This window comes from Cardiocondyla obscurior, linkage group LG05, assembly GCF_019399895.1.
Source record: "Cardiocondyla obscurior isolate alpha-2009 linkage group LG05, Cobs3.1, whole genome shotgun sequence".
NCBI lineage: Eukaryota > Metazoa > Arthropoda > Insecta > Hymenoptera > Formicidae > Cardiocondyla > Cardiocondyla obscurior.
Genome location: NC_091868.1, coordinates 575,467 through 592,168, shown reverse-complemented (window position 1 = coordinate 592,168; position 16,702 = coordinate 575,467). Strand labels below are relative to the sequence as shown.

The 16,702-nt window shown below is 48.0% G+C and overlaps 2 protein-coding genes across 3 annotated transcripts in view; one reads left to right on the top strand and one right to left on the bottom strand.

Moving 5' to 3' along the window:
• The window catches only part of LOC139102834 (elongation factor-like GTPase 1), a 32,392-nt gene that overhangs the window by 11,909 nt on the left and 3,781 nt on the right, over positions 1 to 16,702 (bottom strand). For both annotated transcript variants that reach the window (XM_070656982.1, XM_070656984.1), the window contains one exon: positions 16,477 to 16,625. In XM_070656982.1, the coding sequence (XP_070513083.1) occupies positions 16,477 to 16,625 (149 nt within the window). The remainder of the gene's footprint in view (positions 1 to 16,476; positions 16,626 to 16,702) is intronic.
• Dsx-c73a (doublesex cognate 73A) lies at positions 4,528 to 16,479 on the top strand. The gene is made up of 5 exons (XM_070657005.1): positions 4,528 to 5,991; positions 14,030 to 14,284; positions 15,226 to 15,376; positions 15,458 to 15,580; positions 15,664 to 16,479. The coding sequence occupies exons 1-5, from the start codon at positions 5,362 to 5,364 to the stop codon at positions 15,741 to 15,743; spliced, it is 1,239 nt and encodes a 412-aa protein (XP_070513106.1). The 5' UTR covers positions 4,528 to 5,361; the 3' UTR covers positions 15,744 to 16,479.

Here is a 16,702-nt window from a genome sequence, read left to right as displayed (position 1 = left end):
AGAGGATTTTCTTGAAGGATTCCACCGGGCCGGATGAGGAAGACGAGGGAGAAGATAAATCTTTGTCTATGCGTTATTTTCTGCCGTTTCATTATCGGCGTAATTGTTAGTTCTCATCAACAAACATATATAAATCAATTTATCAGACTATAAGTCCTATACAGAAATGAGCAGAAGATGAGCAGAAAGTTTATGGCTTTAGGCAGCGCGTAGGAAATTTCTCTCTATTCGAAAGGTGAAGATACGTGGGAGTTGAGTCAGGGTCTATTAGGTCCCGGCGTAATATTCCTAAGATCAAAGCGGCGGACAGCCGATGGCTACTTCAAAGAACAGTTCTCATCGCGTAAGTATCTCTCGTGATTTCCAATTATGCTAAAGAAATAGAAGAGGCGAAAGACACGAAGGACTTCTCTCCTCGTAACTTGTCACTAATATCGATTAATAGCTCCCGCGAAACCGCCTTCACGGTTGATTAAGAGACACTTGGTGGTCCAGAAACGACCGGTTCCAGCCGCGAAGCTCACCCCGCGTCTATCATCGGGTCGGTTTTTCCGGCAGGGCCGAAACATGAAAAGCACAAGCAAATCCCGGACGAGCGCGGGCACCGAGGAACCCCGAGGCGAACACGACCAGAGGGAACGGAGGGAAGAAGAGTGGAAGGTGGATTGGCGGAGATGCAGCTTAGGATTCCGAGTATACCCGAGCAGTTTCTGGTTGGTTGGTAAGTGGGACTAGCGGGGACTCATAGGCACGTAGCGTCCTACGCGAGGCCGCAGTCGGGCGCAAACTCCGAAACAATCTCATCGCGGGTTTTACCTACCATCTACAACCGGCCTTCCGAGCAACAACAGCAACGATACCAACGGTATACCGGCGATTCGCGAGCAATACGGTTCACGGCCTCGGAAGAGCTGCGGAACGCGGAAGAGGGGTGCAAACGCGGGATTTCGTTGCCGTCGCGATTCTTCGGTGCAACGCCTGTCGCGCGATCGCTGCCAAATTATCATCACCGGCGATTATTAAGCGATCGATCCGTGCATTCGGTGCCGTGCGATAATTGCTCAGAGGTTTCTATTTTTTTTTTTTTATTCGCTTTCGAGAAGATACCGACAGGATCTACGTGAGATCTTAGAGCGATTGGATTAGAACCGACTGATCTACCGGTTTGTCAGTGGCGTGCAGAGACAGGAGCCTTCTTTCCTATCAGGGATCGCGGTCGAGGTCGCGGTCAAGGTGGAGCGAAGACGAGAGTCTAGGTCGAGGGTCAGGTTACCTACACGCTGCACTAGGTATGAACTCTTTTACTGCTTCTCACCTCAAACATTAATAATTAATACAGCACAATAATACAGAACAGCGGTGTATCTGCGAATTCGTGAGAAAATCGATTCGTTTAGCGCTTGCCTTCTCTTTTTATCTTCTTCTTAATACGGCACGGGGGTCGCTGGCTTATATTACATTATTAATAATTTTTTATTCTCCGTCTCCAGTTTCTGTTGAATAAACCAAGAAGTTTCGAATAGAAACAGTTGGCTTATTCGATAAAATAAATGTAATAGGTATAATTGACAACAAAATTCTAATCCGTTAATGCATTATATATAGAAATGTGAATTACATAAAATGTAATAAGTATGAAAAGATACGTATATGCACGATAAGCAATTTTATTATCTACCAGCTATTATTCGTAACTACTATTATACTAGAGATAACGGAACTGTGAAATAAGTACAGCTGCTTTACTGTAATTGACAATGAAACGATTACTATCTTTTTTTTATTATTATTTTTTTATCTCGTCGTGTAGCCGCAAAGCGGCGGTTTGCAACCGATTCAATTTCTACGATATATATCTAAATGATATTTCGTGTCTGCAAATTCGCGACGTCGTAAGATATACGAATTAACTCGATCGAGGAAAAACCAGGAAGCAGACGCACGTTCCTCCTTATTTGCGTTTTTTTTTTTCCTTTCTTTTTTTTTGCGGACAATATTCGTTCGACATCGATGATTCCGCCGCGAAGCAGATAGATACCGAGGGTACAACATTCCGATCGCGACCGCCGACTTTGCTCCTCGCGTACTTCCGTTACAATCTACGTGTCCAACTACCGGGCGCTACCGATGCGAATCGAGCCGGTGGGTGTATTCATTATTGGATGTTTTTATCCCAGATAATCGCGTCTTCCTTTCTTCTTGCACGCTCTCATCCTCTTTCTCATCGCGTACATCGCTCATTCCTTCCCGGAGAAGAGGCGGGAGGAAGGAAACGCGACGATGATATATTATTATCGCCGCATCTCTAGCGGATCATTCGCGGAATCAGCCGATTTTCCACTCGAGAAAAGAAATCCGTCTTCGTTTTTCATGCGGCTCCGACTTCCTCGTGCGTCATAAAAAAAAAAAATGATAAAAAAAGGGGGAAAAAAAAAAAAAATGATTCAGCTTACGGAGCGGCTGATGGCCTACGTGATTTTTCACATATTTATTTTCGAGGCGACGAGGGGAACGCGTGACGCGCGTTTCTTTGACGGCCTCGCGTGTTCGGGCAGCCTCCGACCGACTGCCGTGGCGAATGACGCGACGAACCGCGGGGATTACAATGAGGAAAAGGGCCACGCGGCGCGTTAAGCCAATTTAACAAAAGATCCGTTAGGCGGTTACGTTGTCAGCGGCGTTGACGCGAGTCGCCGCGCGAATCGCCGCCGTTTCTTTGTCTTACGTCTTGGCGCTTTTGAATCGCGCGAGATCCTTTATGTGTCGCGCGGACACGAGACGTGAAACGCGAACGACTTTACGAGATCCGTCAACCTTTTCTCTCTCTCTCTCTCTTCGGCCCGGTGCTTATATCCATCACTAATTGCACGTGCTTTTGTGCACAGTCGACCGCCGCGAGCGCGCGCTTTCCTTTCGGTCTCGTTAGTCCGACAAATTGCCGAAACACGCGCACGCCCATCGATCCGTGAACGTCCGTTTTATTTGCGCAAGCAAATTAATGCTCGTTGCTCTCGCGAGCCGTTCATTAATGGTGAAATTATTCACCATTCGCCCATAACTCCACGTGCAACGAATTGCTAATGCAAGGAAGATAAAGAGAGAGAGTAGACATTAATTGTATAATTTCATCTCTCGCATATCTTCTACTTAATTTCCTTCTGCTATCTCCTTTTTCAGCGATTCATATCGCCGTAACACCGTACGTTCTGTTTATCTACTCATTTTCTCCGGCGTTTACCGTTCGCCTCTATAACTCCGCAAGATATCTCTCTCTCTCTCTCTCTTATTCGCATCCTTAAGAAAATAATGAAGAAAATAATTTTTAATAATCGTTCCGCCGTTTTTAAGTGGCCGATGGGTCGCGAATACTTAAGCGTGACAACCACCCGCCGCAAGATCGTTTACACCACGACGAAGGAGCAAAATGGCACAAGTAGTGCGGGTACGAAAATAAAAAGAAAGAAAAAAAAAAAGAAAAATTGCCGAATAACATTACGCCTCCATTGTGCGTAAATTTTCATCCACCGAGGAAACAATCGCGCCTCCTTCCGACGAATGGAACACGAGTAAACTTAGAACGCGCGGAATAGTTGGCGTTTTCCCCCCGAGGAACGACCGTGAGAGATTTCAGCACGTTACGGTTTGAAAACCCGTCGATCGTATTTAATCAAGGTTCTTTTATCGCACGGTATCTCGGCGCGTGTCTACCCACTCGAAACGTTCCTCGCTTATTTCTTTTTCTCGCGGGTCCGCGCTACTCGCTTCCGTTATACCGAGTCGCGCATCCGTCGCGGGTACATACTCAGCAACGTGAGATACATATTCTAATGAAGCGTAATGTCTAACATCTGATGCTCGAAGCGTGCTGGCGGTCCGCTCTCGCGCGGGAGAAGTTTGATACGGCCTTGCAAATGCAACGAGATAACGGCTCGCATGGTCGGTTTGTACCGAATGACCCAATTTTCAGCAGTGTCGTATGGCATACGTGCGATAACTGTTGCGGCACCGAGCACCGACGCGCGGACAAGATCGAGCACGTGAAAGGAAAATACGTAGGTAGGCAGGCAGGCAGGCAGATAAGCGGTCAGCTCCGCCATGGACCGATGCACGGACATCCAGGAAGACGAGCAAATAAACGGCCGGTGCCTCTCCCAGCCATCTATCTCCCAGAGCCCCACCTAATTCCTATCTGTCGACGTAAATGTTTTCGGGACGAGAAAAACGAGCTCGACCTGCTTCGACCGCGGAAGAAAAATCAAGAGATTCCGCCGGCGAGCGCGAAAGGCCGTCGTAAAAAAAAAAAAATAAAAAAATTTTGTTCGCGAGAACGAAGAACGACCTCGGGCTCGTTGCCGAAAGGGGCACACGTGAAGGAAGAGCGCAGTAATTGGAAAACGTCTCACACACCGCGGCACCGCGATTTCGCCGATACATAACGCAAACCGCGGCTAGATCCCGGCATTCTAATCACGATGAAATTTTCCATATCTCCGTTTCATTCCGAGAGTCGAACTTGACACGTAGCAATTACCTCGGTCTCCGTATTTACATAATTTCGCACGATAAACGGCCTTTTTCTCTCCTACGAACGAGAAATTACATTTCCTCGTGTGCCATTAATTTTATATTTCCATGTTTGAGTGAAAAGATTTCATTTAATTGCACAATATAAACACGAAGACATAAAATGCTGATAGATAAAATTAAACGACAGACATAAAAAGTGTAGCGCGATAAGATTAACTGCTCAAGTCTGCGTCGTTTAACAACCAAGTCCACTCATCAGGGTACCTTGGCATGAACTTGAACCGCGCTCAGAAAAATCTAATTACCGTTGCGAGAGCGAGAGCTCCTGGTTAAGGCCGTTTCCGAGGCAAACATTCGGACGGCACTAAACTACGCTTATGTTCTACATTGCCCCATCCGCATGGCGGGTAATTTCTCGGCAAACCGCAGAGATACGCGATCTACAAATCCTTTCCCTCATTCGACGACATCGACGATGCGAAAAAGCGAAAGTGACAATTTTTCGAGTAAAAAGAAAAAAAAAGAGGGAAGGGGAAAAGAGAAGGAGACTCGAAGCAAACACAAGAAAGTAAACGCAAAAGTGAAGACGACGCGTGTTGAACTACTTTTCGAAAATTATCTTTCCGATTGAATCACGGATCGCTTGTATAAAACAGATTTGACAAGATAAAAAAAAATATTAAACAAATTACAACCATGTTTTCCGACGATTACTAATACGGTACACGTTTTATTCGCAGGTCTTAAACGAACCGTCTACAGGAAACGCGTCGATCGTACGGGGGAAAAAAAAAGAACTCTTCGAAGAAAGACGCCTAGGATAAAAGATTAAAAATGCGCGCTATTCAGAGTTGCTTTTGCCTGACGTTGCTGCTGACGACCGCGTTGGCGGTCCCAGCGTCGTCGAAGGGCGATACCGGCAAAGTGAAGAAAACCACGGCCGCGACCGGAGGGAGCAAGAGCACCTCGGCGACCACCGCGACGACGGCGTCGAGGCCAATCGCCAATTCCACGTTTCACTCGGCGTCGTCCTCGGCCGCCGCCGCGACGACGACGACCGCGGCTAAAACGATCGCGACGTCCGCCACCACGACGTTGAAACTACCAACGGCTTCGTCGACGACACTCGCAGCGACTGCGACTGCGAGAACGACGGCGACGGCGACAACGGCGACCACAGCCGCGTCCCCGTCGGCGTCGTCCACGGCCAGCGTACCGACTTCCCGCAACCCGCAAGACGGCTCGAGTCCCAGCTACATCACCGAGACGTCGCCGAGAATAATCTCGCCCACCCAGCACACCGCGGCCACGGTGCTGTCCTCGAGGAAGTCAGCGGCCTCAGCGACCGCCGGCGTCGCCGATGTCACCACCGCCGCGCCTTTAACGGCCAAGGAAACGCGAGAATCGCCCGGCAAGATTAGACCGCAAATCAAATTGACAACAAATTACACCGCCACCAGCGAGGTAAGCGCATTAATTCCAACCGATCGGCCGGCAGCCGACCGGGAGCCCGGTCGACTCTACCCGCGACCAGCCTCTGCCCGCTCGTGTTTCTCGTATTGTTCCGTTTATTTTGCCTTAACTGCCGCCGGTCTTAACTACCACGGCACAGATTCCCCGGCTTGTAATCGCTTTGCATGATGAATGGTCGCGAGCTCAACAGAATATCGAGTCCTAATTGGCTTTATACGTTTAAGACGGCCGCGTAACCGCCGCGAATTCCGCAAAACTCCGCGACGGCCGGCCGCTTCCGTACGGTCACGCAGCCCCGCGAACGCCGAGTGATTTTCGAAACGTCGACATCCTGCACGGTTTAACGCAAAGATTGAGGCAGCGTGTCATTCCGGTGGACCGTGGCTAGGAAATCAGAAATCATCCTCCGGAAGACGTGCGAGGAAGTGCTCAAGAAAACAGCGGGGCGAGAGAAAACCGAAACGAGAAATATTCCCGATCGTTACCGACGTACGCTCGCGTCTCGCGCCGTTTCGCTGGTACGCGGATAAGTTGTAATACGTTTCATTACGTTTTATGCCCGCCGTAACTCGGATAATTCCGTAATTAGAGTGCCTTCTTTAATTTATGCGATGCGAGAGAGATTAAAACTCCGGACTGCTCGTCGGATAATGCCGCGGCCGCGAGCGAGAAAAAAAATTCCGCAGTTCTCATAAGCGTCAGTACCCCAGATCCTACAAATTATTCCAAGTAGATCGGAAAGGAATATGGAAGCGGGAGGAGCCGCGGTGAAATTTATTACTTCATAACGTTCACGCTTATCGAGCAAGTTAGACGTGCCGTAAAATTCCTGAAGCGCCGACAGTACTCCTTCCCCCTTTTTTTTTTCTTTCATCGAGTGAGTAAAAAAAAAAAATGCCGAATCCACCGCGTGCCATTCCTGGTCGATCCTCCTACTTTAAGCGAGCGCGGAAAAGCGCGTACCCGATGATGCGCGATAGAAAGGAACCCAGATTCAAAGTTATACAGCCGACATGGAGGATCGTATGGGGTTTGAGAAAAAAATCCCATATAGGTCGACCGAGAAAGTAGCGTGTGCACCGTAACGTACCTCGGCCGTACGTAGAAAATACGTATCTAATGTGCCCCGCGTGGACGACGCACCGAGGAGCGCGGACGGATACGCGTCTGCAAAATGGCAAAAACGAGGAAAGTAATCCGTTCGGGCATTCGAATGCGAACTGGACGTCGTTACGGGACGCGTCCACGTCGTAATTATCCAAGTTAATCGAGTGTGGGTCGTTCCCGCTCGCGTTACACCGAGATGAATCAGGCAATTGGGTCGCACCTTTAAGCAAATCTTTTACGGCCAAGGGGAGACTTGGATTTCTTTTCTTCCCCCCCGTGTTTTTCATCGCGGACCTCTGCACAGGCCGTCTCTAATTCACACGTCTCGGAGACCTACCTCTCGCGATCTCGCCGTCCTCCCTCTCTCTTTCCCTTCCACGGTCATCCTGGCCGAGGTAACGGCGGTGCGTATCGATGGTATATGAAACCGTTGACTCATTTACGATCAAATAAGCGAACGCAACGCGACTTGATTACAAACGAACGTATTTCGCTCCAGCGGAATACGGTAAATGCGCCGCGGATCTCGCATACGCCGCGTAACGGGGTGCGCGGAGTCATTAATAATAATTAAGTATTCTAACGTATCCGTAATAATCGCGCGCGAACGCTAACGACGGCGATGCGTAAATTGTGTATGTAATATCTCGCGTGATGGAATTATCTGTCCTATCCGCTAGGCCGCTGCGCGCCGCGACGAAATTGCACCGAAAAAAGAAAGAGAAGAAAGAAAAAAGAAAAAGAAACAAAAAAAGAGCCTCTATCACGTCGCAACTCAATTCGTCGTCGAAAGAAACGTCACGTTATGTCGCAAACAGTTACATGAATTCCGCGTTAAAGCACGAGTCCATTCTCGGCGTGCTCTCGCAGCGTCACATAAATCTCGCGCGTATTAATAGGGAAAGGAAGGCGGACGAAAGGAAATTTCCCTTCGGAAGAGAACAAGATATGCGTCTAATTAGGAGTAAATTTAATCAACTGCAATTTAATTAATTCCCCCGTCAGTCGGTAGCACACTTGCCGGCGAGTGTGATATAATAGAGACAGGAAGAAAATTCAATTAACCGCGGCTTAATTATCCGTGATTAATTGAATTAACTTCCTCTAGTTGTATCCTGGGCCGGCGCTATCTGAATTGAGGAAACCGAGCTAGGGATAGGCCGCGATTAAACCGCCGTCCTGGACGGTTCGGTGAAAATCCCGCGGACGGAAAGCTTAATTGGGGAGGTCGTCGTAGCGCAACCGAAGAGAGGGGGAGGGGGGGAAGTCACGTCGGAGCTTCGCCGCAAAACTGGTACAAATGAGCATACAATGTGTGCATGTGAAAGAAGGACTCGGCGCGTAATTGCGGGGTTAGAAAGGTGATGCAAGTCGCACCATTCATCCCGATATCGAATGAAAATCGCTGGGAACCGTTCGCGTGCGCGAGCGTGTGCCGCACAGTCGGGGCATACCGATTTCGCCCTGGTTCTGGCACCATGAGAAATTGAATATCCTTCGTCACTAGGGCGGGAAAAGTGAAGTAAGACAGGCCAATATTTTTTTTTTCTCTTTTTTTTTTTTTATATATATTCCTCGTCGTTGGGAAAAGGAGGCGAGGCCACGAGAGTCGCGTTTCTTTCACGCCGAGCGCACGCTTAATTCCACGGGCATTTCTACAGACGAGGGGGCGGCATTTGTTCCGATTTCTACGTGGGGTATCGTAGGAAAAGGAAGCACGCTCGGTCAGGCACGATTATTACAGCGCACACGCGTGCATTGCAATCAGTCACGGACGTCTAAGGGTAACGATTGTATCTTCGGTGTCGTCGAGCCAAGTTTCGAATGCGCGTGCTCGAGATCGGCACGAATATCCGATTTTACCGCGTGCCGTAACCGACCGTGCTCTATTTCCGTCTGTTATATAACCCTCCGTTTGACTTATTATCGCACGATCATTATTATCGTACTTTCTTCTTGGCGAACGATGACCGCCGCCGCCGCGGCCGGGGACTCAACGCGCGCCTGAGTCTCCCGCATTAATCGAAAACATTTATCGAGGGCAAACACCTGGTTGATATTACCCCTACCTTCGACTAGCGGTATAAAATACCAACATCCTGTATACGTAATAAAACTATGTTGCAAAATAAAGTGGGCACGCCGGTCTTTATCGTCGGGGAATTTTCCGCGCGGCGGCCGGCGCGCACGCTTTTAGGAAGGTGCATTTTCAAACGATGCGAATCGCAATTAGACCGCGGCGCGGAATCGAAGTAGTCCGCCTGAACGTTATTAAGATTGGAATAATCCCCGCTTCCTATAAGGCAGAAATCTATTAGCCGCGCGGATATCTCCTGAGCGCGGTGCAAGCATTTCCCGGCTCTCTCGCAACGCCGGCGATGTAAAGTGCCCGTAATTTCCGTTCCCGCGAGTATTTGGGATGCCGCATCTCCGGAATCGTCCGCGCGTCAGCATTGTGCCTATGCCCCCGACATTTACGATTGGCCTCTTTCAGCCGGCGGCCCGCGCCGCGTTAGCGCGATAGCGAGCACGATAGAAATAGAGAAGCTCGCTAACGGTCCCGAATAGGAATTCTGCCCCTCGCTACGCGCGCCGTCGAGTTACGCGTAACGGAGCGTCGCCCCGGTGCGGTTTTCCGAAGGCGGTGCGCGGCGCACGGCGCGGGCAACAAAATTAGGAATTACGAAACGAAAATAAAACGGAGGGAAATGGATTGAATTTACCGTAAACGTGATTAGCTCGACATCGGGAAGGCACGAAATTTACAGTCGCCCGACGACGCGCGCCGTTTAGCTGGTTTTTGAAACGAGAAGCTGCCCCGCTCTCCGATCGGGCGGACTGACCGATGCCTCGATCCGCCACGCATTAGCCGAGTCAGCTCGCACGTAATATCGTTTCGGTATTCAATATTTATTGCTTTCACGCGTTTCACCGTGGGATTAAGTAATTCCATCTCGGGATCGCTTCTTGTGCTAGAAAGTGTGCGGCGCCGTAATTGAGGCGAAGCACAAAACGACGGGGAAGCGCCGCGAGGAGCACGTGGTTTTTCAATTTCGTGCGTTACCCATTCTCTCCATTTATTCTTCATCGCGCGGGAGCCTCGTTACGTTTCGTGCGCGACTAATAATGCCGCCGGGTATGTATTCGATAGCGTTTCTACGCACAGCCCGTTGTTAATTCAACAAAAAAAAAAACCCCCCTCGTGAAAAGAGCGCAACGGTAAACGGACCGTTGGATTCTTTTCCTCGAATTAATAATTCTATTGTAAGGACCTCGGAAACGCGACATCCGCGATAGTTGGTCACGACGAGCCTCGTAATACTTGGGGCTACAACCGCAGAAATAACCCGTTGGGTAATGATCATTCCGATTCTTAAACGGACCCCGCAATTACAATCGTTTGCGTTACGCACGATGCGACGCTATTCCATACGCTGCGATTCGCGACAGGCTTCCACTTGGATATCCCACAACGCCGGTCTCGAAAAAAAGACATTCGTTTTATTACGCGACGTCAATAAAAAAATAAAATAAAATAAAATAAAACCTGTTAATTTAATTATCGATATAGCGACGCAAATTAATAAATTCCAAACTTTAAACAACAGCCTCGAAATATTATATATCTAAATAAACGAGCATGCCGGCCAGGCACCTCAGAACATTAAGTCGTGAGATTTGCATCGCGCCCCGGCGTAACCGGACTCAGCGTCAGCCGTTTCTCACGTTAATCGATCCGTTTAATCAATCATCGTTCGTTTGAAAAATTCGTGTCCCCGCCGACAAGCGCGGTGCACTTGGCAGGTCGCCGATGCATTAGCTCGACGGGTACACAAACGGCGAAAGGAGGGCGAGCGTTCACGGTCGTGACGCAAACGGATCGGCCGGTGCTAATATCGGTAGTGGAACGTGACGATGCCGAGACGAAAAGAAAATGCGGAGGAAAATAAACGAAAAGACGGGGGAGGAAGAAATAGGAACGCGGCGAGAGAGAGAATAGCGGACGATGGGGCGATGGGTATCTGCCACGGACAATTTACCGCGGTCTATTCCCGCGCTTTAATCGATTCCACTCCGTGTGCCACTTCGCGCTGCATCTGTCCACGGGCAAATTCGACCCGAGCGTTTTCTTCTCGCGTCCCGCATGTAGGCAGAATAAAAGACGGCGGAATCAATTAGCGGTCTCGCTTTAATCGCGACGTCTACCGCGACGGCTTGCCCAAAGAACCCCGGCGAGAGAAGAGTCTCATCTCGCGCTTTCACCGACCGTAAGGAAGCGAAGGTGCGAAATGTAAACGAGAGGATGATAAAAAAAAAGCCCCGCCATTAGCATATAACAATATTCCATTAATGTCATCTTGACGATCTAATTATGTTTGTTTTTTCATTCAACACGAGAGGTCTCGCGGCTGATAGATAGTCGTCGTTCTTGCATCGCTTGTAAGTGTCTTTTCTTTCTTTCTTTCTTTTTTTTTTTTTTTTTTCTCGCTTCGGTTTATCGACGATTATTGTGCCGCGAACGCATTAGTTATCAGTCAATTATTCCGGAAGATTGGTCTTTTTATCGAATTACACTTGCAATTTTAATCGCTCAAGCCTTAAGGCGATCATTTATCTCACACCTGGAACGCTCCTAGTTTACCTGACTTTATTATTCAGACCTATCTCTTCTTCATCTCGCCGCGTCTCTGAACCGCTATATACTCACGAGCGACAAACGGATGGACGAACTTTTTTACAGAGTAAACACTTAGGTATGCGGACATGGGACGCGAAGGCGGAAAGATAAGAGGAAGAAAAAAAAAAAAAATAAACTGGGGAATCGTAACGTCCGAAAGAAGAATCGCGCAAAGTAAATCCGGTGAGGTGAGGTGGAGGAGCTTGAGGAAACGCGATCGCGTTTCGGTCAACGACCGCTTTATAAACGAGCGTTTTGTAGCTCGAGCTACGCGGTGGATTACGCGGCACACGCGATGACATTATTTTCGAAGTCGGGCGGTTTTGCGCCTCTCTCTTCGGGGTCAACCCGGCCCCGCAGAATCGGCCGGGTGACGTAGATCATCCTGACCGATTATGGTCACCGGCGACATTATCGCCGGTTCGTACCGCGTTGTTGAGCCACGCTCGGAAACAGAAAGAGAGGTGAGGAAAGAAAGAAAGAGAATCCGTGGCGAAGTTTCAGATCCATAATTAGCGCGTTCACCCGTGACTGGCAGCGCGAGCGACGTTCAGAGACCCGAAACGGGGCATTTTGGACACGCTTCTCCGGGAAGCTGCGGAATCCACCGTCCTGTCGGCGTTTCTTCCGCGAACCGCCGTCGCGGTTTTTCCCTTCATTCATGCTCGACCGAACGTTTTACCGCAGGATGCGGTCGATTCCCGAGATGCGTACCCGACCCCTTTTCTCGTAAGGACACCGTTGGTCTCGCTGCGCTAAAAACCACCTCGATTTGCGGCCACACTCCTCGCGTTTCCTCGCGAGTTAGTACCTTCGTATTCCGCCGAGATACACGGAGAAGAAACTCGGCGTGGATTTATTTACGACCGCCATAAAGTATCCCGAAATCTCAGTTTCGACAGCAACATCCCTCCCCCCCGTGTCGTCGGCGCTTAATCGCTTTCGAAACGTGTTAAATATTTGATCTCTCGCGAGCGTCCCCCCTCCGAAAAAGTCGAGCCGTAAAGTCCACGTGAATCGCGGGCGAGCAATTATTTATTCGTTGTCCTCGGTTTCTGGAGCTTTCCGAAAGTAGGGATCGGGCGAGACGATAGCGCCGTGAACGAGATAAACGGATACGCCATAAAGAAGAGCGGGACCAGGCGAAGGCAAAGAGGGCTATCGTCGACGGCACATAGTCTCACGTTCCAGGAAGTTAGCCGGCGATGGATATCCGCACGGACCATCTTGTACTATATCGATACGAGCGTACCTTGCCCGGCGCTGTGGCCTTTCTTTCGTCTCCTCTCTCAACTACGAGCATTCCGCATTTTTTTGCATGCCTTGTTCCTCTCCGCAGTTCGCCTCCTTTCTAACAATTTCCATCACGCGATTGGCACCGTATAACTTCTCTCCCGAGATAAATACCGAAGGCCCGTCCCACGAGGCCGACTTGTCACTTTTTGAGATAGTTGCATCTCGCAGCTTGGACGCGATTATTGACAAGCGGAAAATTTCCGTGACGTAGCGAATATCGGTGACCCCCTTTTTTCGACAAAGAACGCATTTTTTTTTTCCTCTCCTTCTTTTTTTCTCAACCTAAGCCGACGCCGAACGAGGCTGAATCGACGCTAGAGGTGGAATCTGATCGAGTCTTTTTTTTTTTTTTTTTTTTTAATTTGCGTATCTCAATTAAGCGACTAAGAGTTACAAAGGGAAAGTGCAATTTCGCAGAAGTGAAAAGCCGCACGATTGTCCCGTGGCACAGAAACATTGTTAATGAGGCATTACGCGCGATGTAGAGATTCGTTTACGGCTCTGGTAATTACGCCCAGGTAACGACGTGCTCGTTCGTGATCTATCGGAATACGGATCTACGCGGCGGACTAAGAGAAAACATTTTTCACGATCAGGACCAGGCGTCCTGCCGTACGCGGAGACTGCTCCTCTTATTTTCTCAGAGAACATCTCGTTCCTAGAAAACCTCTCGAGACCGTGTTTATTCGTGATTGGAGGATGCAAACGCGGGAAGTTGAGCAAACACGTGGATTACAGCTATGTCAATCGACGAAAGAGCGCGATGTTACTTTCTAAGAAAAGACTTCTTCTAATCATAGAGCCTTGCTCGAAATCGGATCTACGGGATTACACTCGATACCCGGAAGGTCGTTTACTCGTCACGCCCATTCCTCGTAAAATCGCGTAGATATATCATTACGAGCTTTATTGCCAAAGTGCCCGAGTACCTTATCGACGATTTTATAGACCGGGGTACGACTGCCGGAGGGGGCGAGCGCGGCGCTAGCAAAACCAACCAAGTATCACTACTATCCGCACAATCAGCATATCTACTTGCTACCGGAGTGCGCCGTCCAGCAGGTGTGCAACGCCGTTTACGTCCGACTGAACTTTACTCAACCGCTGTGCGCCTGTCCCGGAAGGTATCGGGATCCATGCAGCGCATCCCTGGACAGCGATGACCTGCACACGACCGAGCTGGTGACCGATCCGCGGACTAAGGTCAGTAAAGATTTTACCTGGCGATTAGCGACCGCCCGACCGCTATTATTAATTACACGCAATAAGTTCATTACAGTACTTCTTTACTTGATTTTTATTATTACTCAACAAAAAACCTCGAGGATATCGCGCGCGATCCGGCCAACAAAACGAAAAGGAATCACATGGGAACGGCGTTTTCTCGTTTACACGTCCGCGAACCGCGAATAAAAACGAACGTGCGTACGATCGAGGGGTTTCCGTTCGAGTCGCAAAACTAAAAGTTGCCGTTTCTCTAACGCGATGTTTTATTTTAACGTTTCGAACCGCCGAGCGATTACGGAAACGGTACCGAAGCATGGCGCCATTCTCGGCATGACCGGTCAGCCTCCTCTCCCGAAGAGAAGCTCTCTCAAGCGCTCTTAACGCGAGTTTCCTGCCGCGAGAAAAACTCGTTCACTTTCGTTCGGTGTATTAACCGTGACTTGCACACCGACGAATCGCTGTTCGAAAACACGATTTTAGGAGCCTAAAATGTTAGTCGCGACCATCCCGTACTTCCCGCATCTTTCCCTCCGTTGCATACGACGCATTCACGTTATTTCAGCCTCGATCGTTATATTCCTGCGGCTTTACTATTATAACGTACCGTAAAACGTAGCGTACCGCGCCGGCAAACATTATAGCTTTGCAACCAAAAAAAAAAAAAAAAAAAAAAAAAATAATAATAATTCTCGAACCGAGCAATGATCTCAGAAGAGATAATCAATGTAATCAATGATCGCTCGAGTACGCTAATCGCATCCCACTCAGGTGACATGATAATGCCTCATCTTAAACGGTTAAGACGGTGCTAACGGGATTACATAACGAGCGATTTATCCGACCGGATACCGAGGAAGAATATAGATATTTTTTTTTTAAATGCAAAACACCGCTGATTGTAATCACGCTTGTTTCAGGCCTTGACCTTGGTGAAAACGTGCGAGCCGGTCGCCGAGATGCGAGAGTGCAGAGCGTCGCGGGACTGGTCCCTGTTAGCGTTGCAAAACGTGCGCACGGGAAAGTCTCACTACCTTGTAATATGCCGATGTCCCGACACGAACATACTCGGTCAGTATACCCCCCGAACTTCTGCTTTAACCGATTTAATTTTTAAGAGCCTCTTACTTTTTTTTTTTTTTTTCCTTGCAGAGGGACCTATGAGCCACGATCAACCGACTTATGCCAGCGTCCCAGGCATTCGCGTGTACGGAATGATGTGCGTACAGGGAAATAGAAGGGGACGACCGCTACGATATTCGCGCAGCGTTTCAGGTGTATATCTTTAATATCTCATACCGCTTTAGTATTCCGCTATCTTTTCTCAGATACGAGTTTTGACAATTTCTAACGTTCAGAATTCGCAGAGAACGAGGAGCCACGCTTCCCTTGGGACAAGGTACGACACCTAATGGCGACGCCGTCCGTATGGGAATAGTTTCGCGACGCGCGATATCCCACCCCGTAAATGCCATCGACGAGTTTACGCGTTAATTTATAATGCTATTATATTTATAATTCTCCCAGCCATTCAAACCCCATTGTCCTCAAACTCTCTTTACTCCTATACCGTTTCCCTTTTATTATTCTTACGCTTTCTCAAACCTCAAACGGACGCATCGTAGTGTAGAATAATGCATATTGACGTTAATCAAATTGTTAATTGAACACAATGTACTTTCTCGCCCGACAAATTATTTTTGCAACGACTATTAATTAAAAAGTGAAGATAACGTTTAAAAAGAAACATACAAATCAACGTGTCCGCACGAGGGTTGATAGACATAATAGAAAAAAAAAAAATCATTTATGTGACTTGTATTCTCATTTTTACTTAATTAATCGTTTTAATCATACTTATTTATTATTCATGGTTTCTACGTTATTTATAATTTAAGTTGTCAATTAATTATATATGATATATAATTTGATAAATACGAAAAAAGACGAACGGCTTCTTTATCATCTACACAAATGTAACGAGCTATCTATGTATCGTTTAAAAAAAGAAAAAAAAAGAAAAAAGAAAAAATAGGAATATATGTGATACCTGAATTATCGACGAGTAAATCTTAAGATCTGGGTTTCTGTTTCTTTCATTATCGACGTATGTATATTCCGAAAATACTCATTCGCTTTTCTAATTAAAAATAAATTCAATAATTACTCACCGAGGACGTCAGAGTTGACTAAAACGCTGCAGCTGTACATCGCTGTCATCAATCGGGGATGTCGTAAACTGAAGATCCGTCGACAGGACTCCTTACACGCTGACATTAATTGACCGCCTAAATGTCCTTGACTTTGACCACTGGAATCACTGAAACATTTAATAAATCTTATTAATATCGATCATAAATATCAGTTCAACATATTAATTTTAATTTTATTAATATC